This window comes from Amblyomma mixtum, chromosome 3, assembly GCF_055824585.1.
Source record: "Amblyomma mixtum isolate Tamu chromosome 3, ASM5582458v1, whole genome shotgun sequence".
NCBI lineage: Eukaryota > Metazoa > Arthropoda > Arachnida > Ixodida > Ixodidae > Amblyomma > Amblyomma mixtum.
Window position 1 is genome coordinate 178,592,101 of NC_143014.1, and position 23,048 is coordinate 178,615,148.

At 47.8% G+C, this 23,048-nt stretch overlaps 2 protein-coding genes across 2 annotated transcripts in view; one reads left to right on the forward strand and one right to left on the reverse strand.

The window, feature by feature from the left end:
- Nucleotides 1-23,048, reverse strand: part of LOC149352844 (tachykinin-like peptides receptor 99D) — a 194,143-nt gene that overhangs the window by 124,804 nt on the left and 46,291 nt on the right. The gene's annotated exons all lie outside the window — the stretch shown is intronic.
- LOC149352845 (uncharacterized) lies at nt 8,893-13,701 on the forward strand. The gene is made up of 3 exons (XM_089585122.1): nt 8,893-8,978; nt 10,448-10,682; nt 12,952-13,701. Exons 1-3 carry the CDS (start codon nt 8,893-8,895, stop codon nt 13,699-13,701), a joined length of 1,071 nt encoding a protein of 356 aa, XP_089441248.1.

Consider the following 23,048-nt stretch of genomic DNA (forward strand, 5'->3'; position numbering starts at 1 on the left):
GCGCGTGACATCAGACTGGGACGTGATCATGCAGAGACATCGAGGACGGGTACCCGTCCGGTTCGTCTCTTTTTCACTTCTGGCTATTCTCTCTTTGCACAAACTATATTTCAATCGTAGTTCCAAAACCAATTCACCATATATCGTAAAGGTATCGAAAAAAAAAACGGACACATTTCACAGTTCAGATCTTAGGAGCATTTAAGGACGTGCCACCCAGGAATGACAAAGAAGCTGCGGAAATGTGTGAGAAATGCGCGCAATGTAGCTAGGTTTCTTTGTGAATGAGAGAACAAAAAAGCGATGGTCAAAATCGGGCAAATGCGAATTATGTGCGCTAGCAGTTGCGTTTTCACTTCGCTTTCAGTGTTCAGACCCAGTGTCCACGGATGCCAGTTGATTCGATAGCGATAGTGGGTTAATGTCCTTACTGGGCATTCTCTCCTCTACAGTCATGGCTCCGACGTAGCCCTCATGCCACTCCTGGCGCAGTTGAGCAGCGGTCAAGCAATGCTCAACTGCCCTTTTACGGCAGGCGCTACCATCGGCAGGGCTTCAGTTGCTTGAGCTGGGTCGACCTTGATTGTTCTTCCCGAGCAGCAACTCGCGATCAATTGAACTCGCGCCTGACACGATTGCCAGGTTGCTAGAATATATCAGTATATGACTGGGCAGGTTGCCCAGCGCCCGGTGAGCAGGTGCACAGCCTTCTAGAAAGAGGGTGCAGAAAAACAAACACGCAACGTCTACACACGGGGAGTGCCCACTATACATGTATGTGCGAGCGTAAAAAAGGCTCTACAAGTGCTCCCGCTTACTCGCAGGTCCTGGGCGTCACTCGCTGCTTCCTCCCCGATCACCTTCAAACGAACAAAGTCACAGTGTGCGACCTGCCACCGCCTCTCACTCGCCTTTCTCTGCGCCGCTCGTGGTTCAGTCCAGAGCAGTTCTTCACCGCCGAAGCGGGTCGGCCATACCCACGCGGCCTCCAGCTGCTCGACCTCGCGGAGTGCGATTTCACGTCTCCCATCGGGTTCACCATGCTGGAGCTGTTCCCGTCACTTCGTGCGCTTAGCGTCGAAGGCAGCTACTTGTTCAACGACGAAATCCTGATCGACATGTTGCCCGTGATCGCCAACCTCGTCGTGCTAGACATTGAGTGCACGTACGTGAGGGACACGAGTGTCGCAATGGCTCTCCTGCACGCTCAGAATCTGCGTGTTCTGTTCTTGGGACACACAGCATTTACCGGCGAGGCATTCGACTCGGGCCACAGGCCAACGAAGTTGAGCAGAAAGCTGTGTCTAACACACGTCTGCCTGAGAACAACGCGTGTGGGCGTGGAGCGCCTTTACAAGCTGCTAGGCATGGCTCCCCGGTTGCAGTGGCTAGCAGTGAGCAGCCCCCACATGACGCAGCGCGTCGCGGAGTGCGTGCGAAATACAGTGCGCAGTTCGTGCCGCTATTTGGAGGTCTTACCAAGCTCCGACCAAGTGATACACCCCTGCCAGCACTTCACCAGTGATTTCATTCAGAACTTGAATCTGGGTGATTCGACAAGTGAGAACTTTTGAAGCCTCCTCTTTTTTCTACTGCAAATATGACCTCATTTTACACCTTCAAGAGAACTCCGTGTCTTGTCTCTTTCCTTACGTCATTCTGATATTCACCAGTCAAGATAATTTGCAACACCCTCTAGGGGGTAACCGCCCCTTCGTGTTTTAGAATTCTTCAGGTAACGATGGGCCAAGAGAGAATACTTCTTCGAGTCAAAACGTCGCTTAAATGATCGAAAAAAAACAACAAATTTACAACTTCTCGGACCAAAAACGTTCTTATATACGAGCTGGCAGACAGGATAAATACAATGTTCGATGTATGGCCTTCCTTGTTTCGGCAGACGCAAATAAATGGTTTATGTGACCGCATTCTTTCTTGTCGTTGAGCGTTTCACTGCGTCTCCTTGCACACTTCAACGCGTACTCCGGCGTAACCTCTTCTCGCAACGCTGCTTAAGCTCCATGAGGCTCCTCCTCCCTCGTTCACTGTTCTGGTCGGAGACAGTCACTTAAGATGTGCTTATGCGTTTTGCTCCCTTCGTGCATGAACGCTAAATATTGTTTATTAAAATTATTGCAGATAGTAGCTTGTCTCCAAGATTCCACTAAAGCCTTGTTATTTATAGATTCTAATCAAGGCTAAATGTGAACCGAATGAAAAAGAAAGGAACTGAAAAATTAGGGGGTCCTTAGGATTGTCGCGCGTTCACAATGCGTTGGAATTAGGAATTTTTTTGCTTGAACACATAAGGTTACCTCCATAAAGCGTTTATCAGCGAAAGGTTATTGTTTTATCGCGAAAGCAATACTACGCTCATGAACGGCCTTTCGCGTAGCGGCGGCCGGTAGCCACGTTTGACCTTTAGAATGACCTCTGACGTCATACCAGGGTTTGAGATGGGCTACCAAGTCCAGTCGTCGCGCACCGGTGGCCGGTAGCCACCACGCATCACATTTAGAATGAGCTCTGACGTCATGCCATGCCTAGTGACTTCATACCGTGACGTCATACCAAAGTGAGAGATGGGCTACCAAGTCGAGTCGTCGCGCAGCGGTCGCCGGTAGCCACGTGTGACCTGTAGACGCGGCGCACTGCGTTCCTTCTTTAGACGCGGCGCGCCGCCTTCCTTCCGTTACAGGCGCTGCGCTCGATTTCGAAACCTACCAGGCTTAACCAAAGTTCAACCCCCGCCAAGTTTCTTGGCTGATTGGCCCTTCACATTCCAAGGTAGCAACTCGCCGGGTTGTTCCCGTGTTCGCCTTCTTCACGCTACACATTGGTCCTCCCGCGTCAGATCTGCCTCCACTGCAGCCACCCCCTGTGTTCTTCCCGTGGTAGCCAACTTCGGGCCTTCCCCTCCTTGCCCCTAAAAGGGGAGAAGAGGACGTCTCTCTCCGCTTTGACACCTACCAAACATGGCAGGTAACCAGTCATTTTTGCTCAGGCATTGTTATTCATTTTGTTTTTCTGTTCTTCATTTGGCAGCCGCCTTCCGGCCATTCCTTGGTTTCCCCTACGGAAAGAGAGCGGGATCTACCCTTTCCCGCCTTGCCAAGCGCGGCAGGCGTTGCACTCAAGGCTGCGATAGTTTGGTTATTATGGTTTAACGTCCGAAAGCGACTTACTCTATGAAGATGTCCGCATTGGAGGGGTCCGGATAATTTCGACCACCTGGGGTTCTCCCCGAGTGCCATAACCACTGAACGACTGAGGCGACCTTCTTTTCATGGTGGTGAAACGCACAACGAGAGATAGCAAAACTAAACACTGAGAATACAGACACCAGCGTACACCAGCGATCGTAATAAAAGACCCGCAACACACCCTCAAAATGAAAACAGTAGTTCCCATTACTGCCCGCAAAGTGTTTCAGATGTACGCCATGCACCATTTCTGGCGGAGTTCTGCGCCTCTGGAACGCTGTCCTTCTCTAGAGAACGTATTCGTAGTCCAATTCACCTATTCCTCGAAGGTCCGAAAAATAACGCGGTAACAGTTTTTCACTAAGCTCCTAACGGCAGGTTGGTGTCCACACAACGCCTCCGTCATTTCTCTTGTGCTCCGAGTCGCGTCGCCGTGGGTTGTAGCGTAGGACGCCGGTACGCAGCTGATCTTGGATCCGTGGCCCGGCAAGCTATCAGGCTTTCTTCTGCATGTTGAAGGTAGTCATTGGCGTCAAGCATCTCTTTTTCGGTGATATTTGGGAGCATGGCATTGAGCGTGGTGGCTGCCTCCGTGCCGTGGATGAGCCGAAAAGGCGTCATTTTGGTGGTCTTCTCTGCTGCGGCTTTGTAGCTGACGGGATTTGAAAAAAGGACGACCTCCCAGGTCGTGTGTTCTCCATCGGCATGTCAAGCATGTCTCCAACGGTCTTGTTCAAGCGCTCAATGGACCGTTTGTGCGTGGAGGACTGTCCTCCACAGGCTTCTCAGATTGCTGCGCCAGAAGGTTTGCGTCATCCGAAACGCTGTTCCGCAGTTCATAATTAGTACTACGGGAGGAGGGGAATCATGTGGCAGCAGGACACGTTCCACGAAGAGTTTCGACTTTTCTGCTGCTGTACTCTTTTGGTTACGCTTTTGGTTTGGCGCCCTAGGTGAGGTAGTCAGTGGCCGCAAATATGCTTTTGTTTTCGGACGACGACGTCGTAAAGAGCTGGAGTAAGTCCATGCTGATCTGCTTTAATGACCTTGCTGGTTATGGGATTAACATGAGAAGTCCTTCTGGCTTAGTAGGTAGCATTATTTTTCGCTGAAAACCTCAAAATATATTTTACGTAACCTGCAACATCGGTTTATTGCGGTGTCCAGTAGTACTTGAGTGAGAAGTGGTGTAGGGCGCAGGTAAACACGAGTTACCTTGTGGTCGGGTGGGTCGTCGATAGAAGCCTGCGTACTTTCTCCTCAAAGAGTTGGGATCGACGAGAAGGTAAGTGGTCTTTGCGAGGCAAAAGTTCTTAACGAAGACGTCTTTCTTTAAGAACTACAGAAAAGTTTACGCCTGCACACATCGGGCGCTGAGGCCGTTTTGCCTTCCTGATAGTGGACAATATGCAGCTGAGAATCATAGCGCGGCGATGGTCCCAAATCGCTAGCGCTTTCGAAGACGCAGTCATCTTCATCTTTGGTGGACCGTCGGCGGGGTCTCGTAACAGGCAGTGCGCATAGGAGTGACTACGGTGATATGTAGACCTATCGAAGACGAAGGCTCCATCGAATAAGACGGCCGGAAGAATACTTCAAATTGGCAATGTTAAGTTTCTATTCACCTCGGCTGGATTGTCCCATGTGTTGATTTTCTACACACAGCCTGGTTCTCTCCTAACTGTCTCTGTTGCCACTACCATTTTCTTTCCATAGGCCACAGAGTTCTCCTCATTTCATTTTTCTGTTCTGCCAATCCCTTCTAACTATTGTCCCCGTTAATTTATTACACGGAAATAAAAACCTATTTAGTTTTGTTCATTTGGGGGTACTGTTCTTGAAAGAACCTGCAATTATTGCAGCAGAATCAGCTCGTCAAATTTGAATTCTTATGTGTGCGTAATTTTGTTTCTTCCTCGCTCCAACTCCTATATAAAGCTGGGGCTTCCTGTTAAAAAATCTAGATGTCATCGTCACCAAAGGCTATGTAATAAAGGAAATTGTTAGGAACCTGTTTTCAATCTCTAATCATACTAAATACAGTTCCTAATTCAACTAAAGCCACTGTGAGCTGAAGATGACTGCGTATCGTGACTGCGCCATCCAGCCAGACTTAAAAACGTTAGAGGGCACTGTGGAAACCGCATTGAAGTAATACGAAAGCACTGACGCCTCCTCGGCATTCGTCGCCTGGCTTTGCCCCTAATTGCCTCCCGTTACTCCTATTTACCTCTCTGCTCCTAATTGCCTATGTTTGCTCCTAATTGCTTCTCTTTGGTAATAAATGCTTCTTTTTACAGCGTACACACAACTATCGATTTAATTGGCTTATCGATCATATATCGATCCCGCATCAGTTGCTTATCGATCACTTATCAGTTACTCATCGATCATTAATCAGTTACTTATCGATCACATCTCTTTTACTTATCAATAAGTTATCAGTTACACATCGATCACTTATCAATTACTTATTATCACTTATCGATCACTTAGCGGTGACTCATCGACCACTTATCGATCACGTGTCGATGACGTATGGATCTCTCATTGATTGCACAATCATCTGAATGAAGGAATCTGTGTAATTCGTCCAATTCCACCGCGCTGCATTCAAATTTCGCGCCGTTGTATGGCTCCGCACAATTTTTCGGTTACGTGAACTAATCACGTGGGACGTCACGTGGTATAGCATTTGCGGCGATTCAATTTTCGCGCCACAACAGACGGCCGTGCGCACTTTTGGTCACTTTTTTTACTGTAATTAATTAACTAATGATACGATCGGCACCAAATGTTTTGTGCCGCATCCTCACATCATCCTGCTTCGATTATAATCACTCTTAGTTCTCCCACAAACGCTGCGGACAAGGTTTTGATGAGAGAAAGCCGCCCCATAGCCTAGTAATCTTATGGCACTAATAAACTCGCGTGGTGATTATGACAGTCCGACAGTCAGAGAGACAGCGAGAATGGCATCGAAACGAAACTGTGTATTGGGCTGACTCACGCACACTAACTGAATGACTCGGTCGCCGCGATAACCACAGACGTGCTCGGCTGTCCTGGTAATGAATGCCTGCAGTTCTTGGCCGTACTGAAGTTGAAGCTGGCCAGGGACCTTCCAGGTAAGGAACCAAAAGCAACTACAAGAATCTGGAGAAACGTGGAAGCAGTTTCGCGTGGCACCGATCAATCGAGATAAATCTGGGGGCATCACCCGTCACACAGAAAATTACAAAGCCGCCTGCCAGCGTCCTGGAGCGTGCACGAGGAAACAACGCACAGATTCGCTGCAATATCATTTCAGGAAACGAACATCGACAAAGGAACACTCGCAGATCTCGCCAGCATCAATCCCAACAACAGAATCGCCACGTCAGTCTCCAACGCATACACAGGCAACCATACCCCATATCCTGATTGGGTGTGATGTGATGCTCACTGAAATTTTTGCTCTCTTATTTCCTGGAGAGAAAATAGCGAAGGGGTTGATAAAGAGTCACAGTCTTCCTGCCTCCGATGAGAAGTTATTCGCGCTTGTACTAAATCTTCCCTGATTAGCATGACCTCTTTTTACGGTTTGTATTTAAACGCCTTGCTTCACACCAGGAAGTCGATGCACCGCCGACGAAGCCTGAAATAAGGTTGCTCGCTTGCGTTCCTCGCTTAAAGTTGAGAAAAGCAAATTAAAGAGTTAAACAAGCGAATACCTCCCACTTTCATCTTTTTACGCTACGAGACGTTGAAATGCTTTTACTCTGTTTACTTTCCAAACCAAAAACAATATTTTAAAATCATCATCATATCTTCCCCAATCAAGAGCCTAGTGGAAAGGTTTTGACAGCATATGTGTCGAAGACAACGACGTCTGTGTAAACATTTCCTTACTATTTGGTTTTTTCGCATTTACTGTACCTTTACTTCTGCGTTTTTTATTTCAAGTATAGCACCTTTTTCAATGTTGTCTCAAACGGTCCACGCCAACAGCGAGCGCTGGTTGTGTCGGAAAATTTATCCGCGCATCGTTTTCTGGCCTCGTCCATAGAATTCATGAGGCATAAAATGAGGCTTAGTGGCATTGCGTCATTTTGTTCGATAGTTTTTTTTTTCGTATGTGCTGAAGAAAGGATAAGTCACATTCCCACGCCACCGCGTACTTCCCAGTTAACTTTCCAAATAGACGACACCGCCGCTCAGACAAACTCGATGGCTTAGTCTGGCCCAGCAGTCGCGTTATCCGCTGGTCGAGGTGCTCGTACAAGGGCCATGGCGTAGATTCGCCGATCACGGCACCGTACACCTGAGCACACATGTTCTGTTCACATTCCATATGACGAATGCTATTTGAAGACACACGCTCTCAAGCCGTCACTCGCACACCCTGCGAGCGCAGTTTATATTATCGAATCGTTTCGTAGTGCTTTTTCGGCACCCTCATTTCTCAATTGAGTTCGGCTGTTCATATTTTTCATAAAGCTGAGCATAATATCAGGTCTTTCCAAAAAGCTTATTGTGCAAGAAATGTTACATATGGTATAGGTGCTTAGCACTATCCACTGTAAGACCTAAAATCAACTACGAAATATAAACTACAGAAAGCGAAATTGTAACCTTGTGGAATACCTATCAGTCTCTTGCTGAAACTGCTGCACAAAGTCAAAGTGTATGTGCGTTTAATAAAAAAACTGAACATTCCTTTTCCTCATGTAAAACTTTCAACTAACCCTGTTTACTTTGTTGCTTGTGGGTTGTTTCCTTCTCAATCGGAATGTGCATATCCTGAAAGTGTTCAGCATATTTGCTAATTGCTAACTGCTAATTGTTCTTCAGCATATTTTGCACTGTTTATCATTATTCTCTATTTCTGTCGTGATAATTTTGTTAATTCTTTTGAAAGTACTTTTGTTTTCGTCCATTGGGCCACATTTCTTCAAGATATATCATTCGAGGCGTAGGCCTCGTCAGGAGGCACTCTTGGTCTTCCTATTACCCTCAGCTTGAGGGCATATTTTATATTGCATAATATGGCCAAATAAATACTACTACTACATCATCAAACAGGATTACCCTCAGCCGACGCACTAATCCATCCTAATCCACGCACTTATCCCTACTAGCCAGCCTTAATACATTTCATAGGGTGGACGTACTACCAAATTTTTGGCAGTGGCCATGATTCCTAACTTCGGGGTCCTCAGATTTTAAATTTGGGAGCCTCGTATGATTGTTTCACTGTTGCCACGTCGTTTCATGACGTTGAGACAATCACTCACATGCATAGATGGCGGGTAGTCATACCACAATCACCGCCGTGGTGTGGCGGTTAAGCGTAGGGCCACTGCCCCGGCAGCCGGCTGTTTTAAACACAGCCTCCGGAGGGGCTTCTGAGGCCATGGTGGGCCTTCCCGAGCCCCCGTCCGGCTCATGGGCTGCGACATGGTAGGCAGCTTCCATCACACTGTGGTGGGCCGCTTGAGATGACGTCACAAAGGGACGCAACCTCATGACCAAACAGGGAATTTCGTGACAGTGAAGCCTGGAGTATTTTTTTTTTCTTTTGACGACAACGTAAGTGTTGTCGATGTGACAACGGATCGTGCTGGTCGATCGCATCATTCTTCCGACGGCTCAGCTCTCAGTGGAAGAAGAGCGCTGCGTGGACGTTGAGAAGGAAGAAGCGCTGGCCATGGAAATCGAGCATCTGCCGGACAGCCTTCTCTTGAAGGTATTCGGATACCTGACGTCTTTCGACGAAGTATGCGCCTGCGCGCGGTAAGTCGGCTGTCACTGCTGCGCAGTGCACCACCTTCCAATAGATGCTTCGCAGCTTGGACGAAGCATGTCAGGCCAACAATGCCGGGACGGCACTGCATCGCTGAGCACGAAATTCGCTCTCCAGTTTATTTGAACAGCACATCTAGCGCTACTCAACCCTTCATTGTAGCTGTTAACGACAGTGTAATTAGTGTAACCTATTAACAGCCAGGAGCCTGCTTGGTCTTGGATTCTCCATTACGCTTCGACGCATGAAATAAACTAGCGCCCTGCGTAGATCTGATGGTTCCCACCATCTTTGCAACATCTCAACGGTTGGGCACTGAGGAAGCTGCAGAAATTCTTCTAGAAATAAGAAGACAGAGATGTTAACGTTGTTCCTGCACCTCTCGTCGTCAGCTTGTCGTCTCCTCGTTGTCACTGCCGAAAGGCCAGCAGCAGACGTGTCTTTGGAAACTACGCGGGGACCAAATACCGGCACATAAACTTTGTGTCAGGTTTTGAAACAAAGCTGCGGCGCAGCTGCTCACGGCCCAATCACTCACTATCTGTGTAACAGTGTGCAGTAGACGATAATTAGCTGCTATTCCACAGTTCTGACTCTCATACTCTTTTGCAGCTTGAGTGCGCGTTGCGGGAGCTTCCTCTGCATCTCAGTGGTATATAGACGCCGGGGTTGCCTTGAAGAACGAGGAAGCTGGTCTTTCTGGGGAGATTGGGATGCACAAAGCTCATCTGCAAAAGGTGCATAAGACGGGCAACTACCGATAAGTCAGGATTTACTATCAAGCTCATCTGCTAAAGGTGCATACGATAAGTAACTAGCGATAAGTCAGCATTTCCTGTTTCCAAGGGCGCTGCTGCTAGCCAGTCGCAGGTCGCGTCCGGGTTCTCGGTGGAGGACATGTAATGGCTCTACAAGATTTCATCTTTAGGATGGGGGCCACTACTATGCACTATGCACTACGTACTATGCACTCTTGTCTACAGTAGCAGAAATGCCAATAATCACCATAGCGAAGACCATGGCTTGGCACTATAGACGAATGATTATCTCCCTGTAGCGACGGACGTGCAACGTTGGCGTATCAGGAATCAGACTCAGAGAATGTATACCGCAAACGTTCACAAAGTCGGAAATTCCGCTAGCAGCGACGCCATCAGGAAGCGCCAACACAGCATGATGCCTCAATACCCACGTCTTTATTTCTACACTGTCCAGTTGTAAGCGCTGATGGAGTTCATGCATCCGGAAAACTTTCCGCAGACCTTGTTTCAACGCTCTGCAAGTCAGAGCACCCTTAGCTTCATTGTAATCGATTCTGGGCCTACGACGGTGAATTCACGGCTCTTCACCATCAGAGTTAATGAGCTTTCCCTCGGCTATAGCTGACGTATACGTTGCCGCCTGCATATGTGTCAAATGAAACAATGCGACAATACCAGCGCACGCCTCTTCATTCCAGCGTATGTCGACGGTGGTGGCGTGTGGCACGCGACCGCTCCCTGCGGCGCGTGATACGCGTGACGTTTCCGATGAAGACTCGACAGGCGCAGAGCCTCCTGCAGTCCCACGTGGATGCCAACATCGTGGAACTGCGCATCACCCGTTCCGCGAACACATCGACCGAAGAGCAGGAGGAGGCAGACTTTCCGCGAGCGTTGTTCGCCCACCTCGCCGAGCACTGCCCCTCAATCAGGGTGAGCGTTTCATGGCGCCAGCGCTTAACGAAGGGTCCCCGCGTCCAAACCCGAGTTCAGTCTTATACAGGAGCTGTGAGACCGGACTAGTCTAAAAGGAAGCAACACGTCCATTTGCAAACAAAAATAGCACTTCTTTAACGCCAGCAGTCGTTGCGATCGTCTGTTAACAGAACTTCAATGTTTTCCATGAAGGATAACGAATGTTTAGTCATCATATCTACCAGGATGCCTTCGCTCATCGATAAACAAACACTGGAAGATATGGATGAGCTGCCCCAGGATCTGCCCCCGCTCTCGGCAAGGAAGTAGGTGAAATTATATTTTTGGCTTCCAGTGAGGAACCAAACGTGAAAGCGGCAGTTAGCCCTGGGGTAGGGAACTCCAGTTAGTTTCGGTTTACACTACTTCGGCGCATGTGGTCACTGAAGGGGAATTTGATGTTTTAGAATATGAAATTCTGGACGTGACCACAGCGCGAAAGGTTGGGCATTGGACGAATTGTTTGAGGCAAGGGAAAACGAAGTTGCTCTGTTATCACTGTTGTTGGTTTCAAACCTGTTCGGTGACGAAGATTTTTCCTGCTGGCGACCGTTGCCATGGCAACAATACGACGCTCCAGTTGGTTTCCTTCCAGCTGCTATGGGATGAATTGGCGCTGACCTCTGCATTGAAAGGGCAGTGCAATACATGGAAGTTTCCCATCTCTAGTCAGTCCATACAGCGCTGTTGATGCTCGCCAACCCGCTGAAACACCAACTTCTTGATGGGTTCCTACCGAGAAATCTTATCATTTGATGTGTGCGTCTCGGGTTACTTCACTGGCGCTATATAGGATTAATATTGTGACAAACATGAGAGAAGCCTTCGCCCTGCAGTGGACATAGTCAGGCTTATGATTATGATAATCCGAAAACCAGCTTTAATGGTCACTAATGTTATCTCTTTAAGTTCTCCTTTTCACGTAAGCCTTATTTAGGTGCTTTTTCATGCTAAGCGAAAGACCGGACATAAAGAAAAAAAATCGCAGCGCCCGACTGGTTTAGGCGTAAGCCTATAGCCTCGAGGAGGCATTGGTTCGAATCCCATCAACACGTAAATTATTCCGTATATTCTATACAAATGCGAACATGTATTTTATTCTCATGACTCGCCAGTGATGCGGATGGACGGGATAAAATAGGCGAACAAGGGGGTGGAAAATCTAGCCGTTGTATGAGTGAAAATCGAGCGAAAACGCGAGAGTTTCGAGAGGACGCAAAGTACTTTTAAACTATTTTTGTTTTTTGCTAGTCGCACATCGCATCCAGCACATATTTGCGCAATGTCGGGGACGCTCGTTGCTCTGTGTGCTGCAGAAAGTTTCTCTGTACTGGACGCTTCGAGAAAAAATTAGCCAAGTTTATTCTGCTGGTCGGCTTTACTAGTTGGAGAAAAGGGAAGCGCGTGACATCAGACCGGGTCGTGATCAAGCAGAGACATCGAGGGCGGATAGCCGTCCGGTTCGACTCCTTTTCTTTTCTCGCGTATTATTTTTTTTGCACAAAATGTATTTCCATCGTAGTTCGAAAACCAATTCACTCATATCGTCAAAGTATCGTCAAAGTATAGAAAAAAAAAACAAGGCATTTTCCGCTTCAGATCTCAGAAGCATTTTAGAACGTGCCATCCAAGAATGACAAAGCGACAAAAATGTGTGAGAAATATGCCAGCTTTCTTTGTGAACGAGATAATTAAAAAACGATGATCTATTTGCGCAAATCGGGCGAGTGCGAATTATGTGCGCTAGCAGTTGCGCTTTCACTTCGGTTCCAGAGTTCAGATCCAATGTTCTCGGATGGAAGTTGATCGGATAGCGATAGTGGGTTAATGTCCTTACTGGGCATTCTCTCCTTTAAAGTCATAGCTCTGACGGAGCCCTCATGCCACTCCTGGCGCAGTTGTGCAGCGGTCAAGCAATGCACAACTGCCCTTTTATTTCAGGCGCTACCATCGGCACGGCTTCGGTTGCTTGAGTTGGGTTGCGACCTTAATTGCTCTTCCCGAGCAGCCTCTCGCGATTAATTGAGGTAAAGCCTGACACGATTGGCAGGTTGCCAGAATATATTATTATATGACTGGGCAGGCTGCCCACCACACGGGGGGCAGGTGCACAGCCTTTCAGAAAAAGGGTTCAGAAAAACAAACACTCAACGGCTAATTACGGGGAATGCCCACTATATGTGCCAGCGTACTAAGAGGCTCTACAAGTGTTCGCGCTTCTTCGCAGGTCGTGTACATCACTCGCGGATTCCTGGCCCGTCACCTTCGAACGAACAAAGTCACACTGTGCGACCTGCCAACTACTCTCACTCATCTGTCACTGCGCCATTCGTGCTTCAGTCCAGAGCAATTCTTCACCGCTGAAGCGGGTCGGCCATACCCACGCGGCCTTCAGCTCCTGGACCTCGCCGACTGCGGTTTCACGTCTCCCATCGGGTTCCCCATGCTGGAACCATTCCCGTCACTTCGTGCCCTCAGCATCGAAGGCTCCTGCCTGTTCAACGATTCAATCCTGACTGACATGTTGCCCGTGATCGCCAACCTCGTCGTGTTGGACATTGAGCGCACAAACGTGAGGGACCCGGGTGCCGCGATGGCTCTACTACACGGTCAGAGCCTTCGTGTTTTGTTCCTGGGACACACGGCTTTTACCGGCAAAGCATTCGAAACGGTCTACAGGCGAGCGAAGTTGAGCCAAAAGCTATCTCTAACACACATCTGCCTTAGGGCAACATATGTGGGCGTGGAGCACCTTTACAAGCTGTTGGCCATGGCTCCCCGGTTGCAGTGGCTCGCTGTAAGCAGCCCCCACATTACGCACCGCGTAGCGTACCGCCTGCGAAATGCCTTGCCCAGTTCGTGCAACCATTTCGAGGTTTTACCAAGCACCGACCAAGCGAGTCCCCTCTGCCAGCACTTCACGTGTGATTTCATTCAGAACTTGAAGCTCGGTGGTCCGCCAAGTGGAAAGGTTTGAAGCCTCCTTTTTTTTTCTGTCTTGAATAAGACCACATTTTTCACCTGCTAGAGAATTCCGTGTTTTGCCTCTTTCCTCACGTCATTCTGCTATTCACCAGTCAAGAAAATTTGCGATACCCGCTACGGGGTAACCGCACCTTCGCGTTTTAGAACTCTTCAGGTAACGATGGGTCAAGAGAGAATACTTCTTCGAGTCAAAAGGTTGTTAAATGATCAGAAAAAGAAAACAATTACAACTTCTCGGACCAAAAACGTTCTTACTTACGAGCTGGCACACACGATAAAAACAGTGCTCGATATGTCGCCTTCGTTCTTTCGGCAGACGGAAATAAATGGTTTACGCGACTGCATTCTTTACTTGTCGTTGAGCTTTTGAATGCGTCTCCTTGTACACTTCAATGCGTCCTCCGGCGCAACCTCCTCTCGCAACGTTGGTTAAGGTCCCTGAGGCTCCTCCTCCCTCGTTCACTTTTCTGGTCTGAGACAGTCAATTAAGATGTGCTTCGGTGTTTTGCTCCCCTGCGCGCATAAACGCTAAATATTGCTTATTAAAATTACTGGAGATAGTAGTTTGTCTCCAAGATTCCACTAAAACCTTGCGCTCTGTACACTCTAATCAAGGCTGAAATTTGAACCGAATGAAGAAGAAACGAACCGAAAAATTAGGGGGTTCTTAGTGCTATGACGCGATGACAATGCTTTAGCATTAGCTAATTTCTTTGCTTGAACACATAAGGTTATATCCATAGAGCGTTGATGAGCGAAAGCTTATTATTTTTCGCTGATTGGCCCTTCACCTTCTATGGTAGCCACACGCCGGGTTGTTCCCGTGTTCACCTTCCTCACGCTACGCATTAGCCCTCCTGCGTCAGATCTCCTTCCACTGCACCCACCCCTGGGTTTTTCCCGTGGCAGCCAACTTCGGACCTCCACCTCCTTTCCCCTAAAAGTGGAAAAAGGGATGTCCCTCTCCGCTTTGGCATCTGACAAACAAGTCGGGTAGCCAGTCATTTTACCCCTGTCATTGTTATTCATTTTGGTTTTATGTTCTTCCTTTGGCAGCCGCCTTCCGGCCTTTCCCTCTTCTCCCCTACGGAAGGAGGGCGGGATTTCCCTCTTCCCGTTTTTCAAGCGCGGCAGGGGTTGCACTCAAGGGTGCGATAGTTTGGTTCATATGGTTTAACGTCCGAAAGCGACTTACTCTATGAAGATGTCCGCATTGGAGGGGTGCGGATAATTTCGACCACCTGGGGTTCTCGTCGAGTTCCATAACCACTGAACGACTGAAGCGGCCGTCTGTTCATGGTAGTGCAACGCACAACGACAGATAGCAAAACTAAACGCTGAGAATGCAAACACCACCGTACATCAGCGATCGTAATAAAAGACCCGAAACACACCCTGGAAATGAAAACAGTAGTTTCCATTACTGCCTGCACAGTGTTTCAGATGCACGACATAACCATTTCTGGCCGTGTTCAGCGCCGCTGAAACGCTGTCGTTCTGTAGCGAACGTCTTCGTAGTCCAATTCACCTATCCCTCTAAGGTGTGAAAAATAACGCGGTAACAGTTTTTCGCTAAGTTATTAACGGCAGGTTGGTGCCCACGCCACGCGTCTGTCATTTGGCTTCTGCACTGAGCCGGCGTCCCCGTAGGTTGTAGATTAGGACGCCGGTATGCCGCTGATCTTGGATCTGTAGCCCGGCAAGCTGTCAGGCTTTCCTCTGCATGTTGTAGGTAGGCATTGGCGTCAAGCTTCTCTTTTTCTGTGACATTTGGGAGCATGGCATTGAGCGTGGTGGCTGCCTCCGTGCCGTGGATTAGCCGAAAAGGCGTCATTTGGGTTGTCTTCTCTACTGCTGCTTTGTAGCTGACGGTAGTTTAAAAGGGGACGACATCCCAGGTCGTGTCTTCTCCGTCGGCATGTCAAGCATGTCTGCGATGGTCTTGTTCGAGCGCTCAGTGGACCTTTTGTGCATGGAGGACTGTCCTCCACAGGCTTCTCAGATTGCAGCGCCAGAAGGCTTGCGTCATCTCTACCCTAAACGCTATTCCGCAGTTCGTATTTAGTACTTCCGGAAGATGGGGATCATGTCGCAGCAGCATACGTTCCACGAGGAGTTTCGATATTTCTGCTGCTGTGCCGTTTTAGTTGCGTTTTTGGTTTGACGCCTTAGGTGAGGTTGTCACCCGCCGCAAATAAGGTTTTGTTTTCGGACGACGACGTCGTAAACAGCTGGAGTAGTTCCATGCCGATCTGCTGGAATGGTCTTGTTGGTTACGGCATTAACTTGAGAAGGCCTACTGGTTTAGTATGTGGCATTTTTCACGCTTAAAACCTCAAAATGTATTTTACATAACGTGCGGCATCGCTTTATTGCGGGGTGCAGTAGTACTTGCGTAGGAAGTGGTGTAGGGCGCAGGTAAACACGAGTTACTTAGTGGTCGGGTGGGTCGTCGATGGAAGCCTGCGTACCTTCTCCTCAAAGACTGTTGGGAACGACGAGAAGGTACGTGGTCTTTGCGAGGCAGAAGTTCTTAACGAGAACGCACACATCGGGCGGTGAGGCCGTTTTGCCTTCCTGGTAGTGCCCAATATGCAGCTGAGGGTCGCGGCACCTAATGGTTCAAAGAAGGCGCATTCTCCATCATCTTTTGGTGGCCTGTCGGCGGGGTCTTGTAACGGGAATTCTGCATCACAGTGACTACGATGAAATGTCGGCCTATCGGAGACGAAAGCTCTATCGAATAAGACGGCCGGAGGAATCCTTCAAATTGGCAATATAAAATTTCTATCGCCCTCAGCAATAATTGGTTTAGACCTTATTAAAGCTTTCGACAACGTCGCCCACAAAGCCATTTTGACAAACTTGTCAGAGATTAACATCCGATCCTTCCTCACTAACAGAACAGCAGTGATAACGGTCGGAACAATAGAGTCTGCCCCAATCACACTAGGAAGTAAAGGAACGCCACAGGGCTCCGTCCTGTCCCCTTTCCTTTTTAACCTCTCCCTCATCAAGATTCCCCCCAAACTGGCACAAATACCAGACCTACATCACACGTTCTATGCAGATGACATCACACTTTGGGTAACCAAAGGATGCGAAGGCTACATAGAAGACACACTCCAAGCAGCAGTGGGCATCATTGAGGCATACGCATGGTAATCCGGCCTCACTTGCTCTGAGCAAAAATCTGAACTCTTCGTGATCCGTCGTAAACAAAGAGGTAGGCGTACCTCGACTCCCCCCCCCCCCCCCCCGCACATAAACGTCTATGTTAATGGACGATCTGTCAAAGAGGTACAAACCATGAGAATACTTGGGTTGTATTTACAAACAAATGGAAAGAATACTGACACACTCACTAAGCTAAAACGCACGGTAGAAGCGACGGCGCGATTAATCCGCCGCATAGCTAATCGCAGACAAGGGGTGAGGGAAAGAGATTTATACCGACTAGTGCAGGCCTTTGCGCTAAGCAGGATACTCTATGCCACCCCTTATCTCAAATTTGCGAAAGCAGAAATGGACAAATTGGATAGCATGATACGGCAGGCCTATAAGGCTGCGTTAGGACTCCCACTAAATGCCTCAACCGAAAGGCTTATGAGGTTAGGAACACACAACACCTACAATGAACTGAAATAAGCCCATTTAATGGCTCAAAAAGCGAGATTAGCCAATTACAGAACTGGCAGGAGTATTCTTACCAGGCTCGGAATTAACTTCCAACCTACGAATAAAGATGCTAAACTAGACTTACCCCGCGACTTTAGGACGGCCCTACTAATCAAACCACTCCCCAAAAACATGCACCCCTTACACCATGAGGGTAGAAGACAAGCACGACCAAAAGCCTTACATAATAAATACAGACAGTGCGCTGGAACACTTTAAGTAGATGCGGCAGAATACAAACATACCAATGCCTTTGCAATTGTGGCTGTGAACGAGAATGGTGACCACATCGTCTCGGCAACAATCAAAACGAAATCCTCTGAAACAGCAGAAGAGGCGGCTATAGCCCTCGCCCTAGCGCATACCCAAGAGAGCATCATCCTCAGCGATTCCAAAATGGGTATCAATAATTTCGCAAAAGGGCGAATTACAAACACCTCCCTTAGAATCCTTAACGCAACCAAATTCTCACCAAATTATACCGAATTGATATGGGTCCCAGCGCATTCGGGGAATCCGGGGAACGAGGCAGCCCACAATAAAGCCCGAGGTTTCGTCGACCGGGCAGTGGATGAGTCTGGCTCCCTGAATTTCACGAAGGACTCCATGATCACATATGATCTCACGAATCATTTTAAACTAGAGAGGAGAATTTTCCCTCCTCCGGACAAAAGCCTGTCTAAAGAACAAGAGGTTACGTGGCGTCGTCTACAGACGAGATCGATACGCACCCCATCACTCTTCGCGCACATTTATCCAGATCTTTACAACCCAAATTGTAAACACTGTGGCCAACGAGCCACCTATGATCACATCCTGTGGGACTGCAAAATAGAGCCACCTCCGGGTGATCTAGTTACTGCTCCTTCTCTCGAGCGGTGGGAGACCGTGCTGGCTAGCTCTAACCCCAGAACGCAAGTTTTGGCGGTGGAGTGGGCTGACAAAGTCGTCGAGGGCTGCGTACTCTCGACCACTTAACGCGACCTCTTACCAAGCTCTTTCCGGCGAATAAAATGTTTTACAATCAATGCCCTCGGCTGTATGGTCCCATGTGTTTATTTTCTACATACTACCTGGTTCTCTCCTAACTGCCTCTGTTGACACTGCCATTTTCTCTCCATAGGCCGCACAGTTCTCCTCATTTCATTTTTCTGTTCTGCCAATCCCTTCGATGTATAGTGCACTTTGTTATTTCTGCAAATAAACACCTATTTAGTTCACTCTTTTGGGGGTACTGGTAAGCTGCCGACTTGGCTTCAAAATACTTTCAATTCTTGCGGGAGAATCAGTTCGTCAAATTTTAATTCTTGTGCGTCCGTGATTTTTTGCGCGCTCCAATACCTATATACAGCAGAGGCTTCCCCTTAAATATCTAGATATCATCGTCACCAAAGGCTATGTAATAAGTGAAATTGTTAGGAACCTGTTTTCAATCTCTAATCAAACTAAATACAATTCGTAATTCAACAAAAGCTACTGTCAGCCCCGCCGCAGTGGCTTAGTGGTCAAGACGACCGGCTCCTGACCCGAAAGACGCGGGTTCAATCCCGGCCGCGGCGGCCGATTTTCGATGGAGGCGAAATTCTAGAGGCCCGTGTACTGTGCAATGTCAGTGCACGTTAAGGAACCCCAGGTGGTCGAAATTTCCGGAGCCCTTCACCACGGCGTCACTCATAACCTGAGTTGCTCTGGGACGTTAAACAGCAGTAAACCAATCAAACATCCAAAAGCTCCTGTCAGGTGAAGATGACTGCGTATCGTGACTACGCCATCCAGCCAGACTTAAAAAAACGTTAGCGGGCACTGTGGAAACCGCACTGGAGTAATGCGAAAGCACTGACGCCTCCTCGGCACTCGTCGCCTGTCTTTGCCCCTAATTGCCTCCCTTTGCTCCTAATTGTTTCTCTTTACTAATAAATTCCTATTTAAATATCGCATACACAACAGTCCACTTAATTCGCTCATCGATCATATATCGATCACGTATCGATCACGTATAAGTTACTTATCGAACACTTATCTGTTAATCATCAGTTACTTATTATCACTTATCAATCACTTATCGGTCACTCATCGATCCCTCATCGGTCACGTATAGATCACGTATCGAAGTCTCATCGACTGCGTAATTATCTGACTGAGGGAATCTGTGCAATTCGCTGATTCCACAGCGCTGCATACAAATTTCGCGCCGAGACTTGGCTCCGCCTACTTTTCCGGTCACGTGGGCTAATCACGTCGTACGTCACGTGGTACAGCACTGGCGGCGATTCAAATTTCGCGCCACTCCAGGCGCAGCCATGCCCACTTTTGGTCCCTTCTTTGATTCTAATTAATTAACTAATGATCAGATCGGCACCAAACGTTTTGTGCCGTATCCTCACATCATCCTGCTTCGATTATAATCACTTTTGAGACGATATCTCTTTATTTTTCGCACAAACGCTGCGAACACGGTTTTGATGACAGAAATCCGCCGACATATCCTAGCAATTAATAACAATAAACTTAATTAATAATAAATAAATATTAATAATTCATACACTCATGTAGTGGTTACGGCAGCCCGACAGTCAGGGAGACACCGAGAAAGGCATCAAAACCAACTGTGTATTCGGCTGACTCACGCACACAAACTGAATGACTCGGTCGCCGCGATAGCCACAGGCGTGCTCGGCTGTCGTCGTGAATGCCTGCAGTTCTTGGCCGTACTGAAGTTGAAGCTGGCCAGGAACCTTCGAGATAAGCAACCAAAAGCAACGACAAGAATCTTGAAAAACATGGAGCAAGTTTCGCGTGGCACCGATCAACCGAGCTGAATCTGGGGGCATCACACGTCACACAGAAAATTACAAAGCTGCCTGCCAACGGCCTGGAGTGTGCACGAGCAAACAACGCACAGATTCGCTGCAATATCGTTGCAGGAAACGAACATCAACACACGAACACTCGTAGATGACACAAGCATCAATCCCAACAACAGAATCGCCACGTCAGTCTCCAACGCATACACAGGCAACCATACCCCATATCCTGATTGGGTGTGATGTGATGCTCACCGAAATTTTTGCTCTCTTATTTCCTGGAGAGAAAATAGCGAAGAGGTTGATAAAGAGTCACAGTCTTCCTGCCTCCGATGAGAAGTTATTCGCGCTTGTACTAAATCTTCCCTGATTAACATGACCTCTTTTTACGGTTTGTATTTAAATACCTTGCTTCACACCAGGTAGTCGATGCACCGCCGACGAAGCCCGAAATAAGGTTGCTCGCTTGCGTTCCTTGCTTAAAGTTGCGAAAAGCAAATTAAAGATTTAAACAGGCGAATACGTCCCACTTTCATCTTTTTACGCTACGAGACGTTGAAATGCTTTTACTCTGTTTACTTTCCAAACCAAAAACAATATTTTAAAATCATCATATCTTCCCCAATCAAGAGCCCAGTGGAAAGGTTTTGACAGCATATGTGTCGAAGACAACGACGTCTGTGTAAGCATTTCCTTACTATTTGGTTGTTTCGCATTTACTATACCTTTACTCCTGCGTTTTTTATTTCAAGTATAGCACCTTTTTCAATGTTTTTTCAAACGGTCCACGCCAACAGCGAGCGCTGGTTGTGTCGGAAAATTTATCCGCGCATCGTTTTCTGGCCTCGTCCATAGAATTCATGAGGCATAAAATGAGGCTTAGTGGCATTGCGTCATTTTTGTTCGATAGTTTTTTTTTTTCGCATGCGCTGAAGAAAGGATAAGTCACATTCCCACGCCACTGCGTACTTCGCAGTTAACTTTCCAAATAGACCACACCGCCGCTCAGACAAACTCGATGGCTTAGTCTGGCCCAGCAGTCGCGTTATCCGCTGGTCGAGGTGGTCGTACAAGGGCCATGGCGTAGATTCGCCGATCACGGCACCGTACGCCTGGGCACACGCGTTCTGTTCACATTCCATTTGACGAATGCTATTTGAAGACACACGCTCTCAAGCCGTCACTCGCACACCCTGCGAGCGCAGTTTATATTATCAAATCGTTTCGCAGTGCTTTTTCGGCACCCTCATTGCTCAGTTGAGTTTGGCTGTTCATATTTTTCATAAAGTTGAGCACAATATCAGGTCTTTCCAAAAAGCTTCTTGCGCAAGAAATGTTACATATGGTATACGTGCGGTTACACTATCCACTGCAAGACCTAAAATTAACTACGAAATAAAAACTACACATAGCCAAATTGTAACCTTCTGCAATACCTATCAGTCTCTTGCTGAAGCTGCTGTACAAAGTCAAAGTGTATGTGCGTTTTAAAGAAAACAAGATTCTTTTCATGCAAGTACAAATTTCAACTAACCCTGATTACTTAGTTGTTTGCGCGTTGTTTCCTTCTCAATCCGAATGGCCATATCCTGAAAGTGTTTAGCATATTTGCTAACTGCTAATTGTTCTTCGGCATATTTTGCACTGTTTATCATTGTTCTCTATTTCTGTCGTGATAATTTTGTTAATTCTTTTGAAAGTGTTTATTTTTTTTCGTTCATTGGGCCACATTTCTTCAAGATGTATCATTCGGGGCGTAGGCCTCGTCAGGAGGCACTCTTGGTCTTCCTCTTAGCCTCACCTCAAGGGCATATTTTATATTGCATAATATGGCCAAATAAATACTACTACTACATCATCAAACAGGATTACGCTCAGCCGACGCACTAATCCATCCTAATCCACGCACTTATCCCTACTAACCATCCTAAATACATTTCATAGGGTGGACGTACTACCAAATTTTTGGCAGTGGCCATGATTAATAACTTTGGGGTCCTCAGATTTTCAAGCTGGGAGCCCCATATGATTGTTTCACTGTTGCCACGTGGTTTTCATGACGCTGAGACAATCACTCACATGCACAGATGGCGGGTAGTCATACCACGTGGTGTGTCGGTTAAGTGGAGGACCACTGTCCCGGCAGCCGGCTGTTTTAAACATAGCCTCCGGTGGGGCTTCTGAGACCATGGTGGCTCTTCCCGAGTCCCCCGTAAGGCTCATGAGCAGCGACACGGTGGGCACCTTGCTCACACTGTGGGCCGCTTGAGATGACGTCACAAAGGAACGCAACCTCATGACCAAACAGGCAATGTCGTGACAGTGAAGCCTGGAGTATTTTTTTTTCTTTTGACGACAACGTAAGTGCTGTCGATGTGACAACGGAATCGTGCTGCTCGATCGCATCATTCTTCCGACGGCTCAGCTCTAAGTGGAAGAAGAGCGCTGCGTGGACGTTGAGAAGGAAGAAGCGCTGGCCATGGAAATCGAGCATCTGCCGGACAGCCTTCTCTTGAAGGTCTTGGGATACCTGACGTCTTTCGACGAAGTATGCGCCTGCGCGCGGTAAGTCGGCTGTCACTGCTACGCAGTGCACCACCTTCCAACAGATGCTTCGCAGCTTGGACGAAGCATGTCAGGCCAACCATGCCGGGGCGGCACTGAATCGCTGAGCACGAAATTCGCTTTCCAGTTTATTTGAACAGCACATCTAGCGCTGCTCAACCCTTCATTGTCGCTGTTAACGACAATGTAATTAGTGGGAGCTATTAACAGCCAACAGCCTCCTTCGTCTTGGATTCTCCATTACGCTTCGACGCATGAAATAAACGAGCGCCCTGCGTAGATCTGATAGTTC